The 22,004-nt window shown below is 35.9% G+C and overlaps 2 protein-coding genes across 7 annotated transcripts; both read right to left on the reverse strand.

Annotated features, from left to right (window-relative positions):
* Positions 1–4,362: 4,362 nt before the first annotated feature.
* Positions 4,363–8,985, reverse strand: LOC112278474 (uncharacterized). The gene is made up of 6 exons (XM_024512025.3): positions 7,874–8,985; positions 6,651–7,514; positions 6,435–6,497; positions 5,891–6,084; positions 5,445–5,533; positions 4,363–5,080 (listed from the first exon to the last, which is right to left on the reverse strand). The coding sequence occupies exons 1-6, from the start codon at positions 8,226–8,228 to the stop codon at positions 4,987–4,989; spliced, it is 1,659 nt and encodes a 552-aa protein (XP_024367793.1). The 5' UTR covers positions 8,229–8,985; the 3' UTR covers positions 4,363–4,986.
* Positions 8,986–14,725: 5,740 nt separating this feature from the next.
* Positions 14,726–18,360, reverse strand: LOC112278223 (folate synthesis bifunctional protein, mitochondrial). 6 transcript variants are annotated; one of them, XM_024511404.3, is made up of 5 exons: positions 18,054–18,360; positions 16,774–17,113; positions 16,107–16,460; positions 15,661–15,873; positions 14,726–15,401 (listed from the first exon to the last, which is right to left on the reverse strand). In XM_024511404.3, exons 1-5 carry the CDS (start codon positions 18,151–18,153, stop codon positions 14,840–14,842), a joined length of 1,569 nt encoding a protein of 522 aa, XP_024367172.1. In that variant the 5' UTR covers positions 18,154–18,360; the 3' UTR covers positions 14,726–14,839. The 6 variants fall into 6 exon arrangements, with proteins under 6 accessions (XP_024367172.1, XP_024367173.1, XP_024367174.1 ...); XM_024511405.3 differs by having other exon boundaries at positions 18,058–18,353; XM_024511406.3 differs by having other exon boundaries at positions 16,774–17,117; positions 18,054–18,333.
* Between the last annotated feature and the right edge of the window lie 3,644 nt (positions 18,361–22,004).

Here is a 22,004-nt window from a genome sequence, read left to right on the forward strand (position 1 = left end):
ATTTAAGTCCATCCAGTCTTTTATGATTTGTAACTGAAGGAATTTCATACCAAGTCAAAGCACTTTTTAGATTGACACCAACTACCACCATCATTAGTTGTAGTTGATGATCAATAAGAATATACAATAGATACTATTTTGGAGCATTGTTACCTTTGCTATGGTAGTAGACATCCACAACTTCAATACAAAGTTCTTTAGAAAGGTTATTCCATCCACGATGCAACCTGAGAATCTACAAAGAATCTCATTCATTACCAAAAGAAAATTTGGAGATATCATCAAGAACAAAACAAGGACGTTCCATATTAGTGGAGGAAGATTAATTATAACATGGTATAAATAAGACATTTATATTATTGATACATAGAGATAGATAGTTGGAATCATATTTTAGAAGTTTAGAAGTTTCTAAAACTGACACTAGATTAGTGGATTATATAGGATCTATTATAGAATATTCTAAAAAGAGCTTAAGGTGGTTATTTAGATACGATCCACTATAGAATCTTCTAGAAAGAATATAGGGTAGTTATCTATGTAGAATTCATCATCTAGGAGCATTCCAAAAAGTCTAAGGTCATAAAATAAAGTATAAATAAGACTAGCCAAGACCTTTTGGATATCTCGTCAGGTATGGCTTTATACCTTTTCTCTTATTGAAATTTGATTATACATCTTTCTATTCAATTCATTTTTTTTTTATATCTATTTACTTAATTTTATCTTTTGTGTCCTATTTTATTTTTTTTGTTTTGTTTTGTTCTTCTCCATTTTGTCATATTTTGCAATGAAATTTTATATTACTGTGGATTAGAAGGATCTTAGACTTTTGAAAAAAAATTGGTCTTATTTCAAATAACAAATCACAAGGCTTAAATAAGAAATAATTTAAAATTTTAGATTCTAAAAAAAATACATTCATATGGTGGTGAAGGACATACACTATATTTTTAGAATATATGATATTCTTTTATTAGCTACAATCTTAAACAAGAAAAGTTGTAAATTCAATTTAGATGATAATGGAGTTGATTGAATTCTTTCTTTGAATAACTTACTCACACAAGCCATGTTAGTTGGTAAAGCTTATCTTATGGCTTGGAAAATTGAAGAAATTATTGTAATTATTAGTTTAACTATTTTGGATCATATATTTATTGAATAGTATCTAATATTAGCATATTCTTAAATATATATAATATGAAAAATAAAAAATAATAATAATATTAAAAGATTAAAGAATAAGAATGAGAAGAATAAGATACTTATATGTGAATCATGCATTGTTGATAAGACCTATAGGTAGACTTTTCTACATAAGTACAAGCATGTTAGTGGTATTTTAGATATAATAGTATCTAGCCTTGGTTATTTAGATACAACTAATTTTGGTGGTATCATATGATTAGTTGTGTAGATTGATGAATAATCCAATTATTGTAGCCTTATATTTCTTCAAACTAAGGACAAGTTATATGTTGCTTATAAGACTTGGGAAGTTAAGATATAAAAAAAATCAAAAAAATGTGAAAAAAAAATGACTAATTAAAGCACTACATACTTAAATTATATTAATAAACATGCAAAACTAAAAATCCTTGAATAAGTTATAAGCTCAACTATTTGCAAGGAGTGGAATCATGCCATAAAGGAAGAATTTGATTCTTTGAAAGAACATAATATATAGAAGTTTTCATTTTTATTGAATGGCAAGAAGGTTATAGATTCAAAATAGATTTTTAAATTGAAGTTTTCTAGCAATGGTTCTATTGAATATTTTAAAGTATAATTCATTGCAAATGATTTTATTCAAATGAAGAGTATTGATTACAAAGAGATTTTTGTATCAATTTTTTATCTTATAATAATTTATATATTTATTATAATTATTTTTATTTTAATTATAATATGTTTCAACTTAATGTTGTTTCAACTTATTTAAATAGTAAACTTTAAAAATAAAATAAAATAAAATAAAATAAAATAAAAAACATCCACATAAAGATTCCAAAAAGATTAGAAGTCATTTTTGAACACAAAGGCAAGGTTTTGTAATTGCTAAAGACTTTGTATGGCTTGAAGCAATTTAGATGAAGATGAAGTAAGAGTTTAGATGGATCTTTATTAAATCTTAGTTGAGAGTGCTTAGAATCAAATCATATTTATATACAATATATATTGAGAGATTAGTCCTTATATTGATTATTTATATTAATGATATATTAATCAATGATAAGAATTTTGAGATCCTTATAAAATGTAAGGATAAATTACAAGAGTACTATAAGATGAAAGACCTTGGTGAACCTAGTCATTTTTTTTGCATTATTTTCTTATAAGACAAGAAGAATGGTACTATTAATTTGAGCCAAATTAAACATATTTGTTGAAAATTAGAAGAATTTGAGATGAAAGATGCAAAGGTAATTACCACATGAATGGTACAAGATCATTTCACTAAGTATGAAAATGACAATCTTTTGGATGCACAACATGTAAAGATTTATCAAAAAAAATTAGATTTGTTATTGTACCTTGCAAATGGTACAATATACAACATTATATTTGCTTATCAACACTTTGTTGAATATATGGCTTATCCATATATTTTTCATTGGCAAGGAATTAAGCAAATATTATTTTATTTTTAAAGGACAAAAGATTTGATATTATAGTATGGAGGCAAAGAATCAAATTTACAACTTATGGACTATAGTGCCGCACATGGAGCATGTTGTATGGAGATGTATCATTCAATAGGTGGTTATGCATTTATGTTAGATGGTGCAATTATCACTTAGTCAAGTAAGAAGTAATCATTAGTTTGTCTTTTGTCAATAGAAGTAGATTATGAAATTTTGGTGACTACAACATAGGAGACTTTGTGGCTTTGTAAAGTTCTTCAGAATTATGACATTTCTAAGGTAAAGAAGATCTTCATTTATAAGGATAATTAGAATGTCATTGCTATTGCCAAAAATCTAACACACCATGGTTGTACAAAGCATTGGAATATAGTTCATTTTATTACCCAATGTGTGGAGAAATGATAGATTGGTTTGAAATATTGTCCCACAGAGTAGATGGCAATAGATATCTTCACAAAACCTCTTTTTAGAGATAAGTTTCTAAATTTTAGAGATATATTAGGTCTTATTTCAATAGAAAACTAATTCCCAATTCTAGAGGAGAAGTGTTGAATATACCATATTGGTTGTACCACAAGCTGGGACTCACATCAAACATGGCAAACCTTGTGCCGAACCTTGAATTTACGCATTCACTCTCGAGTCAACACGGCCTGTGATGCAAGTAATATTGAAAGATCGCAAACTCGGTGAGAAGCTCCTCGATAGGAGCCTTAACTTGAAAGCCATGTACCTTATTTTTGGTGCCTTCAGGCTGGTTTCATGACGCCAGGATCAGCAGCCACAACCTCAAAGAGATAGTCTGCGGAGTTCCTGGTCAGGTCATGAATTATGAATCAGAATTTTTACCTCGTGTCGTTAATGATTGACTTAATGAGATTGTTCCGTGCCTTGCAGACTGTACACAACCAGCACAAGTTGGACACCTACAAGCATGGGAGGACGCGGGCAAATTTCTCCGGCAGGACCTCACCAAACGGCCTCCCCCTTGAATCCCAACACTCACGGAAGTTTGTCGCCGACGCAACTCTGAGTGAATGGTGCCCTGCAGAAACACTTCGGGCGATGCGTTTCGAAGTCTGCATGTTTTTTCTTACCAAGGCAGCAATCATTCCAGGAAATCATATCAGTGAAGGTAATTTACGACACCAATCGGTTTTCCCCTGCTTTACAGCTCCACTCATCTCAACTGTGAGGAAACCATAGAAATCGTAGAGGTGACAGATTTAAGTATATTATATATATATATATATAAAGTGAAATAAACAAAGAAGGAAGTTGAGCGCATTTGCACCAAAATTTATTCGAGGATATTCTAACTGAAAAAGAATCCTTATGTTTCATCCTCGTGAGATCACAAAATTTCACGAGGATTCTACAACTTAAGACAACCCGCACACTTTCATACGCGCACTGTGTGTCAAGAAAAATTATTTTATGCAATCCTGACCCCCACTGTGCCGTTGAACCGTACCACTTTGTAGCACACCATCTGAGAAAGCAACTATACAGCAAGCACATGTACACCACTGGAATGAATTTCTAGGTTGCCACATGCAAAGTATGGATTTCCGTCACAAAGAGCAGACATAGCAAACATCACATAGTTTAGTGTGAGGTGTCAATCCTTTTGCATCAGTCCATTTCGCAGCAGCTAGAGTTCACCAATGACCAGGTTCTTTCTAACCATTTTCCATGTGTCAAAAAAGTATGATGTTGATCTTTTTCATCTTTATAAATCACTTCGATTACTGGCATTTATCAGCTGCCACGGCATTCGTGCTTGCAGGAGGTTTTGCTTGCCAAAAAACTCTGCAGAGAACACTCTTGTAGTCCAACGAGAAAAAAGAGGTACCCAAGCGCACTTCCAGCATTTCCAGACACGGATAATGAAGATTCTAAGTCAAAGGAATGCATTCGTACATTGCTAAGGACCAACTTTACTGATATCAATGAGAACGAGACCTCTTCTATTAGCGTATTATCCTAAAATATAATGTATCCTACCACACAAGCTTGAGTAGAAGAAATTGCTCAACTCGGGCCATCCGGTGAGGCCTCAGTAGTTGGCACCTCCGTCAGAGAAAGACTCCGTCACCGACTTGTAGTTAGATTAAGCAAATGCCTGCTGCGGGGTCTTAACGCGAGTAGTGGATAACGCTGTGGCTCATGGCAGTTTGGACGACGGAATGTATACATGCGGACAAACAACATGATTTGCAATTTGTTTCCTGAAGCAGGATCTAGGCACGGCAATGCTGATAAGGTAAGGAAGGATGATGCTGTTCAAGACACTGTAAGCTTCATGACCAGGTCCTTAACAGTATTCTTCTATTCAAGAGACAGAGCTCCTGGAAGACATCACTGAAGCTACACCCAAGGGAACGGCCACCTGCTGAAATTCTTGCGTCCTTGGAGGAGTTGGCTCACTGTACATGCAACACCATGTTACCATCAACCGTTCGAATATCAACATTGCAATTAAAGTTGAAAGAGAAAACTGATACATAAACTCTCTCTTTACTTAACCTCCTCCTCCAACTCTCTCTCTCTCTCTCTCTCATCTAGTTTTCTCTATTTAACGAGTAAGATGAATAAGGGACTAACATTTAAGGAACGGTCTCAGTGCTGAACGAAGCACGTTGAGAAAGTGACTGCCCTAAACTGCATGATTTGTACGAAACGTCGCCGTTAAGTATACTCCACTAAAATAAGAACTAGTGTTTTGTACTCGTAGCAAGACAGACAAGCAGCAAGTGAGACAATACCTAAAAGATTGTGCACTCTACATACCTGAAAGTTGTAGATCTGATGTTTGAGGATAAAGTCATATCTCTTTGGCACTCACTCTGCATCACGTGAATTTGCTGGAGCCAACTCTCCTACAAAAATATATCACACAATTCAGTAACCAAAAAGCTTTACAGGCTCAGAAAATGAAACAAAGAGTACCAGTTCATATACCTTCCAAAGTTTAGAAGAAACGGCATAAAGTTCCCTAGAACCTTCTATTGAGGCACAGACCCCACCTCCGAATTCTGCCTCACCAAAGTTGGCTGAAGCACACAACAGTTATGATATTTCCTTTAAAGGATGAGCATTCCGTAGGGGGCCCAAAAGTGACCGAGGAAATCTTCTGCAGAGGATGACGTATCTATGCTACAAATCCATGGGATACGATAAAACCCTGGACAGTGAAGAACAACGGGATCTGAAATTCTTTCAGAGAAAAGACTCACCAGTTTCTGCCCTTCCATGGTGAGGGCCCTATCCATAGATTCAAACACTTTTCTCCAGTTATCCACAAGCGGCTGCCCATCTCCCGGGCTAAGGATTGGTGGTGGTATGGCACCGCCAGGAAGCAAAGGCGCATCAAGATCTAGTTCCCCTGAGACAATAACCCTTCCGACTCTTCGCTTGCTGCTCTTGAGTGCTGCAGTTCAAACCACACCGTGGTCATTATAGGGCCTCAGGCGGTGCACAGAGAGGTTGACATAAAATTTGATAAGTTTCACAGTAACAGGCAAATGAAGTAGGCTCTGTGGAGGTATCGACGTCAACAAAAGTAGAGCCTTGGTGATATTCTGCAACTTGTTCCGGAGCGGGAACAAATGAGACATTACAAAAATTGAGGTTCAATTGCAGAGCTCTTTGCGCACAAAACCGCAGAATTACAATAATGAGTTACCTTGGACATGGTAGATATTTAGAGAAAAAAATTGTAAAAGTACGGGATTATGACCAACGCAACAGGTGTAAAACCAAAGTAAGACTTGTGCTAACCAGCGAGACGTCCTTTGACATCCAGACTAAGAAGCTCCAGCCAGCACGTTGCAACATTAGCAGCTGCAATGAACAACCAGCATGGTTTAAAAAGCCAGAACACTCCATCTCCAATTCATAAATTATCGCGATATTAAGCATTTACAATAACAAGGACAATCGGCTTAAAGCTCGATTGACATTACCAGAATGATGTACTGCACACGTCTAGCGTACCTGCAACTGACACAAGTAACTTAGAATCCTGCTGTTGAAGCAGTGCGCCGTCCTCGTGTGCCAGGGAACCGACGCCTTCACTTAAGGAGGAGAAGTCTAAGGGATATTTACACGTATCCTCCTCAAGATCTTCTTGCTTGCATTCGGTACCCTCAACTGTACATGCTTCCCTAGAAGAGATCAGAGTGATGTCAAGCTCTTGCTTCATGTTCAAAGGCAATTGAGCTTGCTGATTGTAGCCAGTTGGGTCTCTGAGGTCAGCGGTCTGTAAGCGTGACACTGTGGGGAAAATAGGTGAAGTTCGATTACATGCATGCCGTCCATTTCTTTGAAACGGTACAAATCCAGAAGTTCTCTCATGGGTACTTATTAAACCTTTGCGTGTATGCAACCCTGTGTCAAAGGGTCCATCATCTACTTCTGCACATTTACTCTGATTCTCAGCACCCTTTTGTTCACACACTGGTTCAGGAAAATCAATATGGGCGTCAAGTGATTCCTGCAGAGCTGGCCCTTCGGGATGCTCTACACCCTCTTCACTTGAGTTTCGTGAACCGCTACATTCAACAGGTGGCTCTTCCAGTTGATCTGGAAACTCATCACTTGCTTGTATTTCATAACAAAAGTCCTCAACTGCAGACAGAGTGTCCCTGTTTATGAGATCACCAACGACAGCACTAAGTAAGGCATGAACTTCAGTCCGTGTTCGAGTTGGTTTCCTCATGATACCAGGCTTCAAGTCCCCAAGAAGCCCACTGGGTTCCGATGTCCGAGAGAACTTTGTACACAACTTCCCTTTCCCATTGCCGAGCTTCGTAAGTATCTTGACACGCTTTTGTCGTGGTGGAAGTGGAGGAATAGAACCTGCAATACAAACTTGGTATAAGAATACAGTCATGAGATTATCGGCACATTATACATGCAAATATGTACGAATTTAGGAGTTAGCTAGGGCCAATACATGGTTCAAACATGAAATATAAAAAAATAGGCAAGCTGGGTAGAAGATGCATACATCCGACAGAGACCATAACAAGAGTGTTCCCGGTGCCATGTTTTAATCCACTATTCACAGGTTCCGGAGATCCTAGGAATTGAGATCAGATATTCCAATTATAGAAACTCTTGGGCAATTAGAGTCATTATTACAGTTGGCTAGGGGTCTATCTGTTATCCTCCTAAAAAATTTCGGAAATAGAAAAAAAGGCACAGAATGGCATTACCATCAGCTGCATAACCAAGAATCTTCCGCTTAGTTCCAGGGCTCAGAGATGATATCCTTGAGGTAAGACTTCCACCCCTATCACTCCTGTTTTCCTTGCAATCCGTGTGCAAGACCTTTGGGGCCGGTTGACATGTAGCTAAATGGTGGCGTTTCTTCGGAGGAGGTAGCATGTTCTTACTCAGTACAGGCAATGATTGTTGGTTCGAATCGATGTTACCCATTCGGTTGACGTCTCGGCTAGTTAGCAAGCCCGCGTTGGAAGAGTTTATGACTTCTTGAGGATTATTCTCTTTCCCATTCCCTTCCTTCTCCTTCATGACGTTGTGCACATAAACACTAGACCCAGGAGCCATAGGAGTACCAACGATATTTTTCTCAAATATGAATCTAATAAAACAACCACTCTGTTCCTAATTTGAACGTCATAAAACGTCAACCCGAGCTGGAGGAATGGTCATCATCTTAAGAAAGAGATAAAGATAATGGGAGCTCAGTTTGGTAAGGGGAAAAAATCATGGAGCTCTAATGCACAGTTCGTCAACAAGTGACAGGCCCCGTATCTAGACCATGAGCTCTGCCTTGAGAACTCCTGCATGAGAACACCTTGAAACGAAGGAGTTCTGAGGATGTGAAAACAGCCACCGGTTCTACCAGCGACTTTCTCTATCGACTGCATCAGAATAATGCAGCGGCATACCATCAACAACAAAAATACGAGATGGGAAGCCTCTACTAGTTATAAGACCAAAAATAGGAAACGCGCGATGCGCGCAACAGAAACATGAAGACCCTCGAGATTCAGGCTCCGAAGTAAGAATAACTCACAAGCACACACTCAGCCCTCGTAACAGACTTGTGTCGTCATTTGTGAGGAAAAGAAGAATAATGAGAACTTGAATCCATTGACATGTCAAAAATGTAGTAAGTTTCGAAAGACAAACAAATTGGAAGCCGAAGAAAGCGAAGCCAATTTTGAACAAACCAAAAGAAGACCTTGCTTGAAAGCTCAAAAGCAGCAAAACTTGACCTAGACCGCCATGTGCTATCGTAGATCCCATCGACTAACAAAAAAATGGCTTCGAAAATTTCAAAAAACAGAGAGGTGAACCATAGCTCTTAATAAGTTCTAGTTATAATCAACCAACTCTTTCCAAACTAAGCTTGGCGAAAAACTAGCAAATCCCTCTCCAGCGCACGATCAAATTGCTACACACACAGAGATACGGTCAAGAACCAGACACCTCCACCCAGACCACCCAGAATCCAACAACGCTCTGATTTCGCAATTTTACACCAATCACCCGAAGCACGCTGCAATGGACTCATTCCAAAGGGAGCTCACATCTACAGCTCTCACAGCTCTCTCACAACTCTCAATTCCAATAGAGGACTTTGTCATTGCCATCCTGCAAAGACACGTGCATTCTCCTACACCATCTCCACCTCCGTATACAATATCATCTCCATCTTCACGAATCCCCACAAAATCCCTCCGCTAATCTCCGGAAACTGTCTCGCGCGCTCTTCCTCTCTCTCTCTCTCCTCCCTCCCTCCAACCTCCGCACCCCGAAATCTCAACCCAACAAAACAGCCACCACGAATTGAATCACGAATGAACCCACCAAAACCCACAACTGATACGGCCTTAGAAACGAGGACGCGTAGACGGGAGGCCGATCCGGTGCCAATTGAATTAGGGCTTGATGACCCACATAAGTGTGTTCCACCGTCGTGCAGTAAGGAACAGGGCGAAGAGCGAGGGAGGGAGGGAGGAAGGGAGAGTGCGTAGATGCAGCCCAGCCCCGTATGACTCACCCGAATGGAGCGAATGTACAATTTGAATTCCTGCGATGATAGTCAGGCTCCCCCCCGCCCTGGTGTCCGTCCGATCGATTCTCATCGCACGATCTAGGCCGTCGGCTTAGAGCGATCCTGTGGTGGGACCAGATCCTCGGGGTCGTGCAAGTTCGAATGGTATTATGGGCTAATCAGTTCGCGGGCTGGGTGGGACAAAATTTGTGGCTGGATGGCCGGGTCCACAAGTCCATCTCCCTTACTACATATATATATGTATATATATGTATGCATTAGATTAGTGAGAAATCTATTTGCTAGCCTCATGTTATAAAAACTTCATGTGATGCAGTTCTTCTTCAATTGCCATTTGAATATTTATTTTTCATGTAGATTTTCTCGCTTAACAGGTGATTTAGATTTTCCATTTAGCTAGTATTCCAATACGATTGTTAGATATTCTGTAAGTGAATTTATATTTAAATATCTAAATTAAAATTTAATTCAAATAATTTTTTATGATTTCTAGTTGAGACAACTTATCTTAAGTTACTAAAAAATTTAACTTTAAACTAATTTTAATTTATTGAATTTATTTCGTAAATTTATGAATACTATTATAAAGTAAAATTTTATAAATATTTTCAATCTCTATTGTTTAGACCTCCAATTATCGAAATGCATTCAATTCAAAAGGGCTTGTTATTAACGTCTATTTTTTCACAACAAAATTATTTGTCTATTAAAATCTTAACTTGATTAGAAACTCATGTAAAATGTTTAATCAATTTCAACAATATTTTTTTAATTTGAATAATTTTTTTCATTTATTATAAAATGCATGTAAAAAATAATATTTATAAATTTTACATTTGAACATAAAAAACAACTGTATACATAAGAACATTAAACAAAAATATGACAATTTATAATCTTGGTCTATTTTTTTATCACCCTGGCTTTAGCTCTTTTGATTATTTTTGTCATTTCTAAAAGCTATTGCTATAGTTTCTACATCAAGTTTTTATTAATCTTATTAGAGTAGGGCATTACTTTCTTATTGAATACAATTAGAGAAAAAACCCATGTGCCACAAAAATTTACCAATATTCAGATAGAACTAAAAATGCATATTTGAATCTTACTTTATAAATTAAATGATAAAATAAAATATTTTTTTTAATTTTAATTTGTAATTATTTAATAAAAATCTTAGATTTTTAAAGATAAAAATCCTTAAATATTTTTTAATACGTTTAATAGTTTAAAAGATGAAATTCATTATATATTATTATTTATTTATTTATTGATAAAAAAACAACCATAGATTATAAATTGGGACTCCAATTTTTAAGCAAAAAATATATATATATATATATATATATATATATATATACATATTCCTTACTTAATTTATACCCTTTGAGTAATATTCCTTACTTATAATGTTTTGTAGAAAGGAGATTGTTTTTAGCTTATAAACTTATAACCTTATTTTTTTGCATAATTATTAAAAAATAATGTGAAATTGTCTAATTTATATAAGAAATATTTGACAACCATGTGTTGATTCTAAAATTATACAATTACTTCCTACAAGGCTTGCCAATGAGGCTTTAATCATATATATTCAAGTTAGTTATTTTTTTTTGGATTTTGAATTAACTATAGTTTTAATTCTTATAATGTTGATATATTTTTGTTTGAATTTAAGATTATTGCATGATCAATCTATAGAGATTAATATGGTTAGTCTCTTGCATCCTTTTCATGCATGAATATTTACAAAACCACCTTAAATTTTGTTGATATTGTATTCAATGAGCCCTACTTATAATGCATTCTTGTAGATTGCTATTAGTCATCACAAGTACATCATCTTCTACTGATTATACTAGTAGAAGGTTGTTTCTATTGTCTTGCTTCTTTTGGTGCAACTTGCATAAATATTCAAATTTTATTTGACTATTTGTAGAATTTTGCAATGCTTGCAATCACCAATAACAAATGGTTGCATGTAATAGCATCTGCCACAGTGCAAATCACAAGTTAATGCTTTGCAAGTGCAATTTGGATTGATTGATATTAATTGGAAAAAGACTTAGAATTTGTGAATTATGTAATTAATAATAGAAGAAGAATTTGGTTACATTTGGATTTGGTTGCAAATGAATGAAATGGTGACACAAGGAGTTGTAAATAAGATTGAAGCTTTTGGATATTGTTGTTTGAGAAAATATATGTGATGACTTAGAAACTATGAAATTTCATGACTTCACACAAATTATAAAACCTTGCATAATTTATAAAATTTCCATCCACTAAGGTTTTGAATGAAGTACAATAGATATATAGGAATTTATAATAGACCCAAGTTTTTACTGAATCAAACCACCCATCCTAACCATCATGCAAATAAAAATAACATCTAGATTTATTTCTCTACTATTAGATCTACAACCAATAAAACCAACCACATTCATCATGATTACCATATTCTTTATCCTATGTGGGTTGATTTAGTAAAAATTCCACTAAATAAGAATATATATATATATATATATATAAACTTTAGCATCTTTAATACCCTAACAAATATACTTGTGGACGAAAAACGCTGAACGGAGTGGCTCAGCCAACGAATTCCATCGCAACGAATGTCATCGAAGTCACTGGACCCATGCAACAACTTTCGTTCAAACATCCATCCACCTGCAGCGCGGCATCTTGAGAATGTCGCTGGCTTCAAAATTCAAAAAGGCTCAACCGCTTTAGCGAACTGTGTCGTCGTGGTCGTCACGCAATGGGAGTTGAGGGAAATGGAAAGAGTAATCCATTCCGAGACGACCCAATTCGTCGCCTTGTTGCTACACAATGCTGCTTGTGATGTAGCTCCTCGCGGATGGTGATAGTTGAGAAGAGCATCGACTTCTCAGAACCGCTCGTTTTAATCTGGAGACGCGAGGGGGGTGAGGTGAACCCATCGAGGATTTGAAGACAATAGAGTAATCACGAGTTGTTGAGACACTGCTCACATCTGATGTTGGTTAGCTAGACTGCACAGAATCGCAGGAACTGTGGAGTAACTGTTCATGGAATGGAGAATAGGCCGACCGGAAGTAGAATATTGGTGCGGCAGCATGATTGAAGGGGCACACCCAGTGAGTGACAGAGCTACTGTGTTGGGAATCGACCAAACAGGGGTATGTGCAATCACTCCGTTCCAGACTAGTTGCCACTCAGGTCAGAGAATCCTTGGTTTCATATGAGATGTGAGTCGGAACAATGGGACATATAGCGGAAGGATATGCCCCAGAAGTGATTGTGCTTAACAATAAGGTTGGCAATGCCGTTTCTAGGCTGTGACATACTACTTGCTTATTGTTGTGTTTACAATGGTGCTCTCTTCTCCCACGAGTAACTTGATTTTTAAGACGAAACCAACCAGGCCGTGTGAGTTTACAAGCAAACAGGGAACAGGACCCCTCTCGTCGTATCTGCAACTCTGCGCCACTTTGTTCATGACTTGGTTTCACGCTGGATGTTGTCTACAGCCTGAATTTAGAACAGGACTGTAGTAAACCCTTCATCAATCAAGCCCTGCACGTCGAACTCACGCTGTAGCCCGCCGCTCAGTCTGTTCTCCCAAATCCTCCATTTCGGCTCACACATCCATGCCCGGTAATTAAGAGCTAATTTGAATTCACATACGAAGGTCCTTAATTGCTTTAGTACAGTTGTCATCAAAGAAGTTTCGCAATTGTGTGCTTGACAGTTGTGTGTGGCACGAAATATCATTGACAGACAAGGTTTAGGGTTTTCAAAGCTTCAAAACTTATCTTCGTATGTATGATCATTTCACAAGTACTGGCTAAACAATGTCAAACTCTCAACACACAGATCTCGAAACTAAGCAGGTAAGACAAACTAGCAAACAATCCCTCCTGCTTTTAAACCACAAAATATTCCGGGCCAGTAGCATCACCACCTCCGCAATGCCCAGCTCATGGCAATGATACCGTTATACGCATCAAATACAAAGCAGTTTCAATGCACTAAGAATTTCAAATGTTGCAGACTTTTTAGTTCCAACCATTCATATTTTAGAAAATCCACAACCAACACACGAGTGTTTACTGATAATCGGATTAGTACCTTCTTTATAATAACTAAACCTTTCTTTTTGTAAGAACTGTTCATATGTACCACATTGATTCCTAATCCATCAATGAAAATTTTAGTGTGGCACAAAACATTTACGAAAGAAAAAGGACTCACAGTTTTGAAAGTCGAAATTCCAAAACATCCAAAATAAAAATACAAAATCCTCCATTTCAGTTTTTCCCAGTGTAAATTTCAAAGATGAATGATCTTTAATTTGACAAAATAACAGTTCATCAAAACACCATAATTGTATTTTCCTTCATGTTAGCATTGAACGCAATTTCTTGTATTCACCAGATATCAAGTTGTGACGCTCCTCGTCAAAGTCTCCATGAAATTGTTGTGTTCTACTTTGGAAAATTAATCCATTGTACTCATCCCTAATCTCAAATTTCATGACGATAGTTTTCAGTCATGTCCAATGGTGGAAGCTGTTGAATTTTGGACTTGTATTCTGAAAATCTCTTCCATCGTGCCGATACAGCACACAATCAATTCACAGATTGAATTACACTTTGTCACAGGAAAGACTCTTGATCAGGTTACTTTAGTACGACACTCTGTGCGACAGAATGCGAATTAAAGGCCTTTCATAAACCATGAACCGTAGCAAAGTTGTCATTGCAAGAGTAAACAAATATCTTAATTAATAGATTTAATCGTGAGACCAAAACGTTCTCATATAACATAAAGAGCTACATTTGTATTCCATGTCCTCAAATAGTTACTAGTTTCACCTGCGAGGTTGAATTGCATCATCATCAACCCCATCACCAACCGTAAGCTACACTTGTGCGTGTTAGAACCCACCTTCTTAATTAACACTCTAAGAAAAGTAGGGTTAGTAACTAACAATTTAGAAGTATCACAAGAAAAAGGAGCAGAAGCAAAATACAAAAGCTTTAAGTGCGTGACAAAATATGATGTCATGCATTAAAGTGGTGGTTGCTTTAAGCTGTAGCTTACAAAGAATATTCTACGCCAGAGAGAAGATGGTATGACAGGATTATTTGTAAATTGCATCTACCACTTTCATAGCATCTCGAACAGCCCGCACATTATGTGCTCTTATAATATTAGCACCACCTATGGCAGCTACAACTGCAGCAGCAACCGTTGCAGCATCTCTATCCTCACCCTTTTGACGTTCCGTTATCTTCCCTAGGAATCCTTTTCTAGAAGGTCCAACAAGCATGGGACCCCGACTAACAGTACAACTACTCTCTGAAAGCACTCTCCTCACAACGGGAAGATGTTTCAATAGATCCAAGTTTTGCGGTAAAGTCTTGGAAAACCCGATACCGGGATCTGTGATAATACGCCATGCAGGGACGCCGACTGCTTCAGCCTGAACAACTCGAGAATTTAGTTCCTTCCCGACTTCCTCACACACGTCGCTGTAGGTTGTGTTCGCCTTGCTCTGCATATTGGTGGGATCCCCTCGCATATGCATCATGATGTAAGGGACCCCGAGCTCCGCCACTGTCGACAGCATCTCGGAGTCTAGGGAACCGCCTGATACATCGTTGACAACATGTACTCCCATCTTTACAGCCTCACGGCCAACCCTACGAGTACGTTACCATTAAACAGCTAAGCATAAGTTTTGCAGAAAGATCGAATGCAACTTGAGCAGATTTATTTTATATCTCAATGACTGTGACAAGAACCGGCAGTCCGATGACCTTTAAAATCATGTTTCAAGTCAAGATCCTGGTACAACCTTACAGTTGTAACTTGGAGGACCAGGGAAGTAGGAGAAAAGCTCAAATCATAAGAAACATGTCATGGTTTGAAACTTTGAGCGTAAGCACAGGTATTACACACCTTGCATCAAATGTGTCTACCGACAGTTTTACACCTTTCAAGGCAGAATCGGCAGTCAAGGCCTCCAGGACTGGCACGAGACGAGAAAGCTCTTCCTCGGTAGAAAGTCTTGTAGCTCCCGGACGAGTCGATTGAGCCCCAATGTCAATAAAATCTGCCCCCTCAGCAGCCATCGAACGAGCATGTGCCACAGCATCCTCCACAGCCATGAACCTATCAAAAAATTACTCCATCATCCAACGACTGTATACAACATATTTAAAGACGCCCCAAATTTGTGTTTTATAAAGTATACGTGCCTGACTCTCCGATAGAAGGAGAAGAGGAGCCTTCTTGTCACACACAAACCACTCATGTTGCCTCCAATCTAAACTTATTGTTTTCTGTGCGTCTGTAAGCAAATAGAACACCATGAAAATGAGAAAGCAATTGAAGTTCAGGCATACCGTCCGCCATCACTGAAGCTATCTGGAGTAACGTTCAATATGCCCATGACATGTGTCTTAGCTGACAAGTCCAGCAGCTCATTACCCACTGGTATCACTCTTCGCAGGTCCTCGTTTCCAATGCAGGCCTCCCCTCCCATCTTATTCCAGGCTTGTGCAACCCCTCCATCACAGCGTTTATGATTAGACCAGTGAGATGTTGACCTTGTCCCTGCATCATTGAGAAGATCTGCCAATGGTGCTAAGACAAAAGGACGTTCGAGAAATCTGGCATGAGGAATTTCCAATGTCTCAGTGGTCACAGAGCGGTTCCCGTAAAAAATGATATCCAAATCTAGAGGTCTGGGGCCATACCTGAAAAAACAGACGGCCATAAATACAATATGCAGAACTTCACAAACTTGTCATGCTATGAAGAGAACCATGATCTAACATATTTTCGCACCAATCATTAACAATGTACCAATACAAGAGGCAGAAATGTTTCTTAAAAAATAATCTGTTTGTGAAATAATAATAGAGGGCTGTTGGAAATATAGAAATATAATAACAAAATTTTCCAGTTACTCGGCAGCAATAACTGCTTCTCGAGCTACAAGTTTATACTAAGCAGGAACTATATTACTCACACGCTACAAACTGAGTTGAACTCGAAATACACCCACACCTTATACCCCCAGACGTGCGGCCAAGCTCGCTCTCAATGTCCTTCAACGTCCTCAAAAGTGAATGAGGATCAAGACTTGTGATGGCTGACACTGCTGAATTTAGAAAGAGCGGCTGGTCGGTGACATAAGCCGGGGCACTTTCATACAAGGAAGCATGTCTAATGGCTTGGATGCCAGAGGCACGCATCAGCTCCAAGGCACGGTTAAAGTTCGCAATTCTATCCCCAATATTGCTGCCGATTGCAATCACAACTTCTTCTTCCGTGGTGCTTGCAGTCGATGACGAGTAATGAGCATGATTGGGTACCGAGGCCTTTGATAAAGAACTTCTTCCAAAGGCTGCCTTCAGGAAATAGAGGCACAAATGGCAGTCAGATCAAACAGGTAGCAATATTATTAAGGCCCGAAATGATCTATGACACGCCCAAATCTCAACACCAAACACTAAATCCACCTCCAAGCACAAGAGCTTGCGATCAATCAGCAATGGCTGGTTTAGACGTTACTCATTGATGGCTCACATTCACACCTGCTCAGATGCCATAGAAATATTGAACAGTTCAGCAATGTCCACAAACGGTTCAACACAATCGGTCACCCTTTCAAAACAGCTCGAGTAACTTAGACTAATTTTCTTACCACTATGTAATGTATGTCCAAAGGTGCTCGTTACTAGTCTCCTCTGAAAAGAAGCAATTAAATTCAAAAGCGCTTGGCAGCATATCTTACTCAAGAAGCGATAACCTGAAGATTTCATCCTCTTGACATGCCTCATTCACGCACGAATCTAGCGAGGCCATCTAATTTCTACTTCGCAATGGTTTAGGTTTCAATTGAATCCATGGGCGACAATACTCCTAAAAAAAAAAAAAAAAAAAAAAAAAAAAAAACTCTTTCTTCGTAGCACGCCGGTAATTTTCAAAAGCCACGCGATCTGCGAACCTGTTGATTATAATAATCTCATAATTAATAAAACGACGAATCTCGCTCTTCAAAAATAACACTGCGAAATCAAGGTAGCTTAGAATGCAGAGTGACATCCTGCAGTACCTACAGGAGGAACCACGTTACTTAAAATCGAGCTCCAACAATGTGTGGTACACTACTCAGAGACAGAAATGTACAAACCAACTCCTAATTGCTCAACTCGAGGAAATCGTCCGAAAGTATCCGCGCTTCTGCCAAAACCCTATCAGAGGTGAACAACGATAAGCCTTCTTCATGATTCAAACGACGTGGCTCCATTTCTAGGGCAGCGCAATAGAGAAAGATGAAGTACCTACGAGATGAGAGTGGCCTTGCAGCAGCGAACGCTCCCTGCCACTTTGCTGCTGCATCCGACGCAACCTGGCCATGGCGCCCCATGCTTCCCGCCGCATTGTCACTCCTCTCTATCAAACAGTCCTCTCAATCTCTCGCTCTCTCGCGCTCTCTCTCTCGCTTCCTCCACTCCACAAGAACTTCTTCTTCTCTCTCGCACCTTCCTAATCAAAAAAGCATTCTCTCGCCGCTTACAAAGGATTGCTCCGAGTTGCAATCCACAGCTCGCCACACTTAGAAAACCCAAAACCCCAAGCCTGCACTGAGCTCCAGATTACTTCACGTTCCCCATCGCCAACTTGAATCAACGCTCCCTCTGCTTCGGAAGATGGCAGTGTGAACAAGAGTATAATTCATCCCCTTGTCCATACGGACGAGAGTCTGTGTGAACGCGTTTAGGTTTTCGGCCATTCCGGTAATTTATTGTGTGAACCGGTTGTCTTCGATTTGAAGATCTCAGCCGTTGAAACTTGTATTAATGTTCAGATGTTAAAATATTAGCAACTTTTTTATATTTGAAGGGAAAACATTGATTTCAAATAAAATCATTTCATGTTTATAAAAGTAAAAAAAATAATAAAAATATTTAATTTAAGCATATTTTAAATTTTAAATTGTATATATTATCTCATAATGTATTGCAAGTAGCTTTCAAATCCTTCCAAAATTTAAATACTTCAAAGTTAAGCAAAATAGTTGATTTCACTCGCTATATAATTTTAAATAATATTTCTATCACATAGATTTGTAAAAATGGTCCTTAGTAAAATGATGTATACAAAGGAGAAAGGTAATACTCCATTATCATTTACATATGATTATAAAATAGCATATAAAATTTATTTTAATGTCCACCTCAATATTGTAATGTATTTGTGTATGCATAATGCATAAATTATGCCGCCTTCTTTTGCAAAAACAATAAAGATTGTAAGCACAAGGTTATTAAGAACCATGAGTATATTCCTCTTCTAGTTTGTAATCTATATGTCATACAGAAAAGATGCATCAAATGAAGTAACTAAACTACATAGTTTTTTCTAACAAAATAAAGATATTTTTTCTTCACAATAATAATTATAAAAAACATCATATTAAAATACATTTATTTATTAAGAATTCTTTTGATTTTTCATTGGATATACATCATCAACAAGATAATTATAAATTACTTTTTTGAAAATGACATAAAAGAAATTTTAGAGAAGTTTAGCCTTAGTATACCAAACTTAGACATGCAAGACCAACCTATTGATATCAATAGTGATTATTCCACCATCCTTATAAATATCCTTATATTTATATTGACTATTAATTATAGTGCCAAAAAATATCTCTTCTTTAATATATTGGACAACTAAACTTTTAAAATAATATTTTATTAACATATTTTATATTAATTTTTATTTGAGGTCATTTTAACAAAAACATTATCTAATAAAAATCCATTTATTTGATTGCTATACTAGTAAAAAAAATTCAAAACAATTGATGTGTGTCTTACAAGCTTTGATAGAACAAGAAGAATAATATCATTGGTATCTCAATTTTAAAAAAACAAAAATTTAAGAATAAATAACTAAATTAAAGTAAATCAAAATAATTTTATAAAAGTATATAATTATAACTTGTTTTAAAAAATAGTTCTTTTATATTTATTTGTTTGAATAATGTGACATGCATTGATAAGATTTTATTAAATAAATCACTTTTATGTGTTTTCTTGATAGAACTTTTTATATAAAATTGACGAACTAAATATTAAAGATTTATAAGTAAGAAAAAAAAAACACACACACATATATATATATATATATATATATATATACTAAAAACATATACACATTAGTTGTCATTGACTTAAGTTATTTGTTGATTGAATAGAAATCAAGTTTATATTGAGTTCTATTGCCATTGTGGTAACCAAATTTAACATTGGTCAATTTTTTATTTTTATTCCAAAAAAACTATTGAAAAAAAAATTGGCAATGTTGTTGTTAGTCTAAAAAGTATACATCTATGTTGTTGCAATAATATAAGGAATTATAAATAATATTTTTAGAAATTTTATGTATAATTAAAATAATTTATTATTATTATTTAAATTTAAATAATTTTTTGATACAACTTCTTGTACTATTTAATCAAGTAGATATAAAATAATAATAAATAAAAATATCATCTTCTTCAAGAAATATTTTTAAATATGAATTGGATTTTTAAATGAGCTATGTAGGAAGAATTACTTATCAAAAAAGTAACCTAATTTTATAAAGCTATCATAAAAGTGTATTGTAACTTGGATACTTGGCATGGAAGCCTTATGACTATCTAAAAAATTTACATAGTCATCTATTAATCTATTATATGTGGGAGTAAGTCTAAGTCTAAGGCCATGTGTACTCTTGTTCAACTTTGTCTTTTATTTCACTCCCAATTTAAGACTCTTTAATAATTTTTACATAGCAATAAATATTATTTTATATTTATTTCTTGCAAATATTCTTTATCTCATTTTTTATATTTTTTTAATTTTATTTTAGATGTGTATAAGAATATACATTTTTAATATGTATGTTTATATTTGTATCATTAATAATTGCAATAGTTTTCAAAAGTCTAAATATTCTTCTATAAATAATCTATTGTTGTACTCTTTTTGTTAATACAAGGGGTATATTTTCTAAAATTATAATAATATTAATGTTAATATATATTTACCTAATATTTATATAATAAATAAATAAATAAATAAATAAATAAATAAATAAATAAATAAAACATAAAAGTTTTAAGGTTAAGTGCACCTTTTATATAAGAAGTTGTAGACAATATCTCTGAAATTGGAATAAAATAATATAATGTATACAGTAATGGTGCAAGTCAATATCTTGTTATGCCACTTTATTTGGAATTTATTTGCAATAATGACTGTTGTTCTCATTGTGTTCAAGCTTCAATATACCAAAGCAATTGAACTAATAGAGGTGGGTTCGAACATGGGGAAAGATTGGTTATATATATTGGGTCTGTTAATGTCACAATTGACTGTACTTTAGCTGTCTAAAATCAATTATCAAACTACAAAACACCAAGGCTTACTACTTTCGTCTTAATTCAACACATAATCCATTCTACGAATATCAATTCAACAATACTTCCATATTCATATCAATTCATCTCTCACTTACTGTCTTTGCACTTTATAGATATTCAATTACTGATCTCTAGCTTACTTATTATATTCAGTTTCTCAATTCATCACATAGAATTCAATATCTTCACTTAACACAACACAATTCGATAATCTCAATTCTCAAGGTCACAAATTTTCTCCAAAACGATCAGTCCAAAGTCATATTCCACAATATTCTAATCATAGTTTCAACAATACTTCTCTCAATCACAATTCTTCATAAGAAAATAATAAAAGCAAAGAAAACAAAGAGGTAGCACTAAGCTTATCCCTGCTTATGACTATCATAGTCTGGCCTCGATCTCCCTTTCTCAACCTCTTTATCCTACCAAAAGATGGATCGTCGGCCAACAGATTCCAAAGGTTATGAACCTTTGAATTCTTAACCATTTGTTCCACTAACAACCTACTATTACCAACTAAACTACATAACCATAAGTCTAATTCTCAAGGTTATCAATAATCAACCTGTAACTTACCACAAAAATTATTTACATATTCTACAATGACTTTAATTATATTGTTTGAATGTGTAAAAAAATAACTTCAAAACATGGTTATAGGTTGAAGCAATCTAAAAATAAAAATAAAAACTAAAATAGAACATTAGAATTTGTTAAAAGTGCTCAAAGAAATATGATATTTGAAAGTCTTTTCGATGACATTAAAAATATGTCATTTGCTTTAGTTTTGAGGATTATTCAACAATATTAT

This window comes from Physcomitrium patens, chromosome 25, assembly GCF_059467195.1.
Source record: "Physcomitrium patens ecotype Gransden chromosome 25, ASM5946719v1, whole genome shotgun sequence".
In the NCBI taxonomy this organism is placed as follows: Eukaryota; Viridiplantae; Streptophyta; class Bryopsida; order Funariales; family Funariaceae; genus Physcomitrium; species Physcomitrium patens.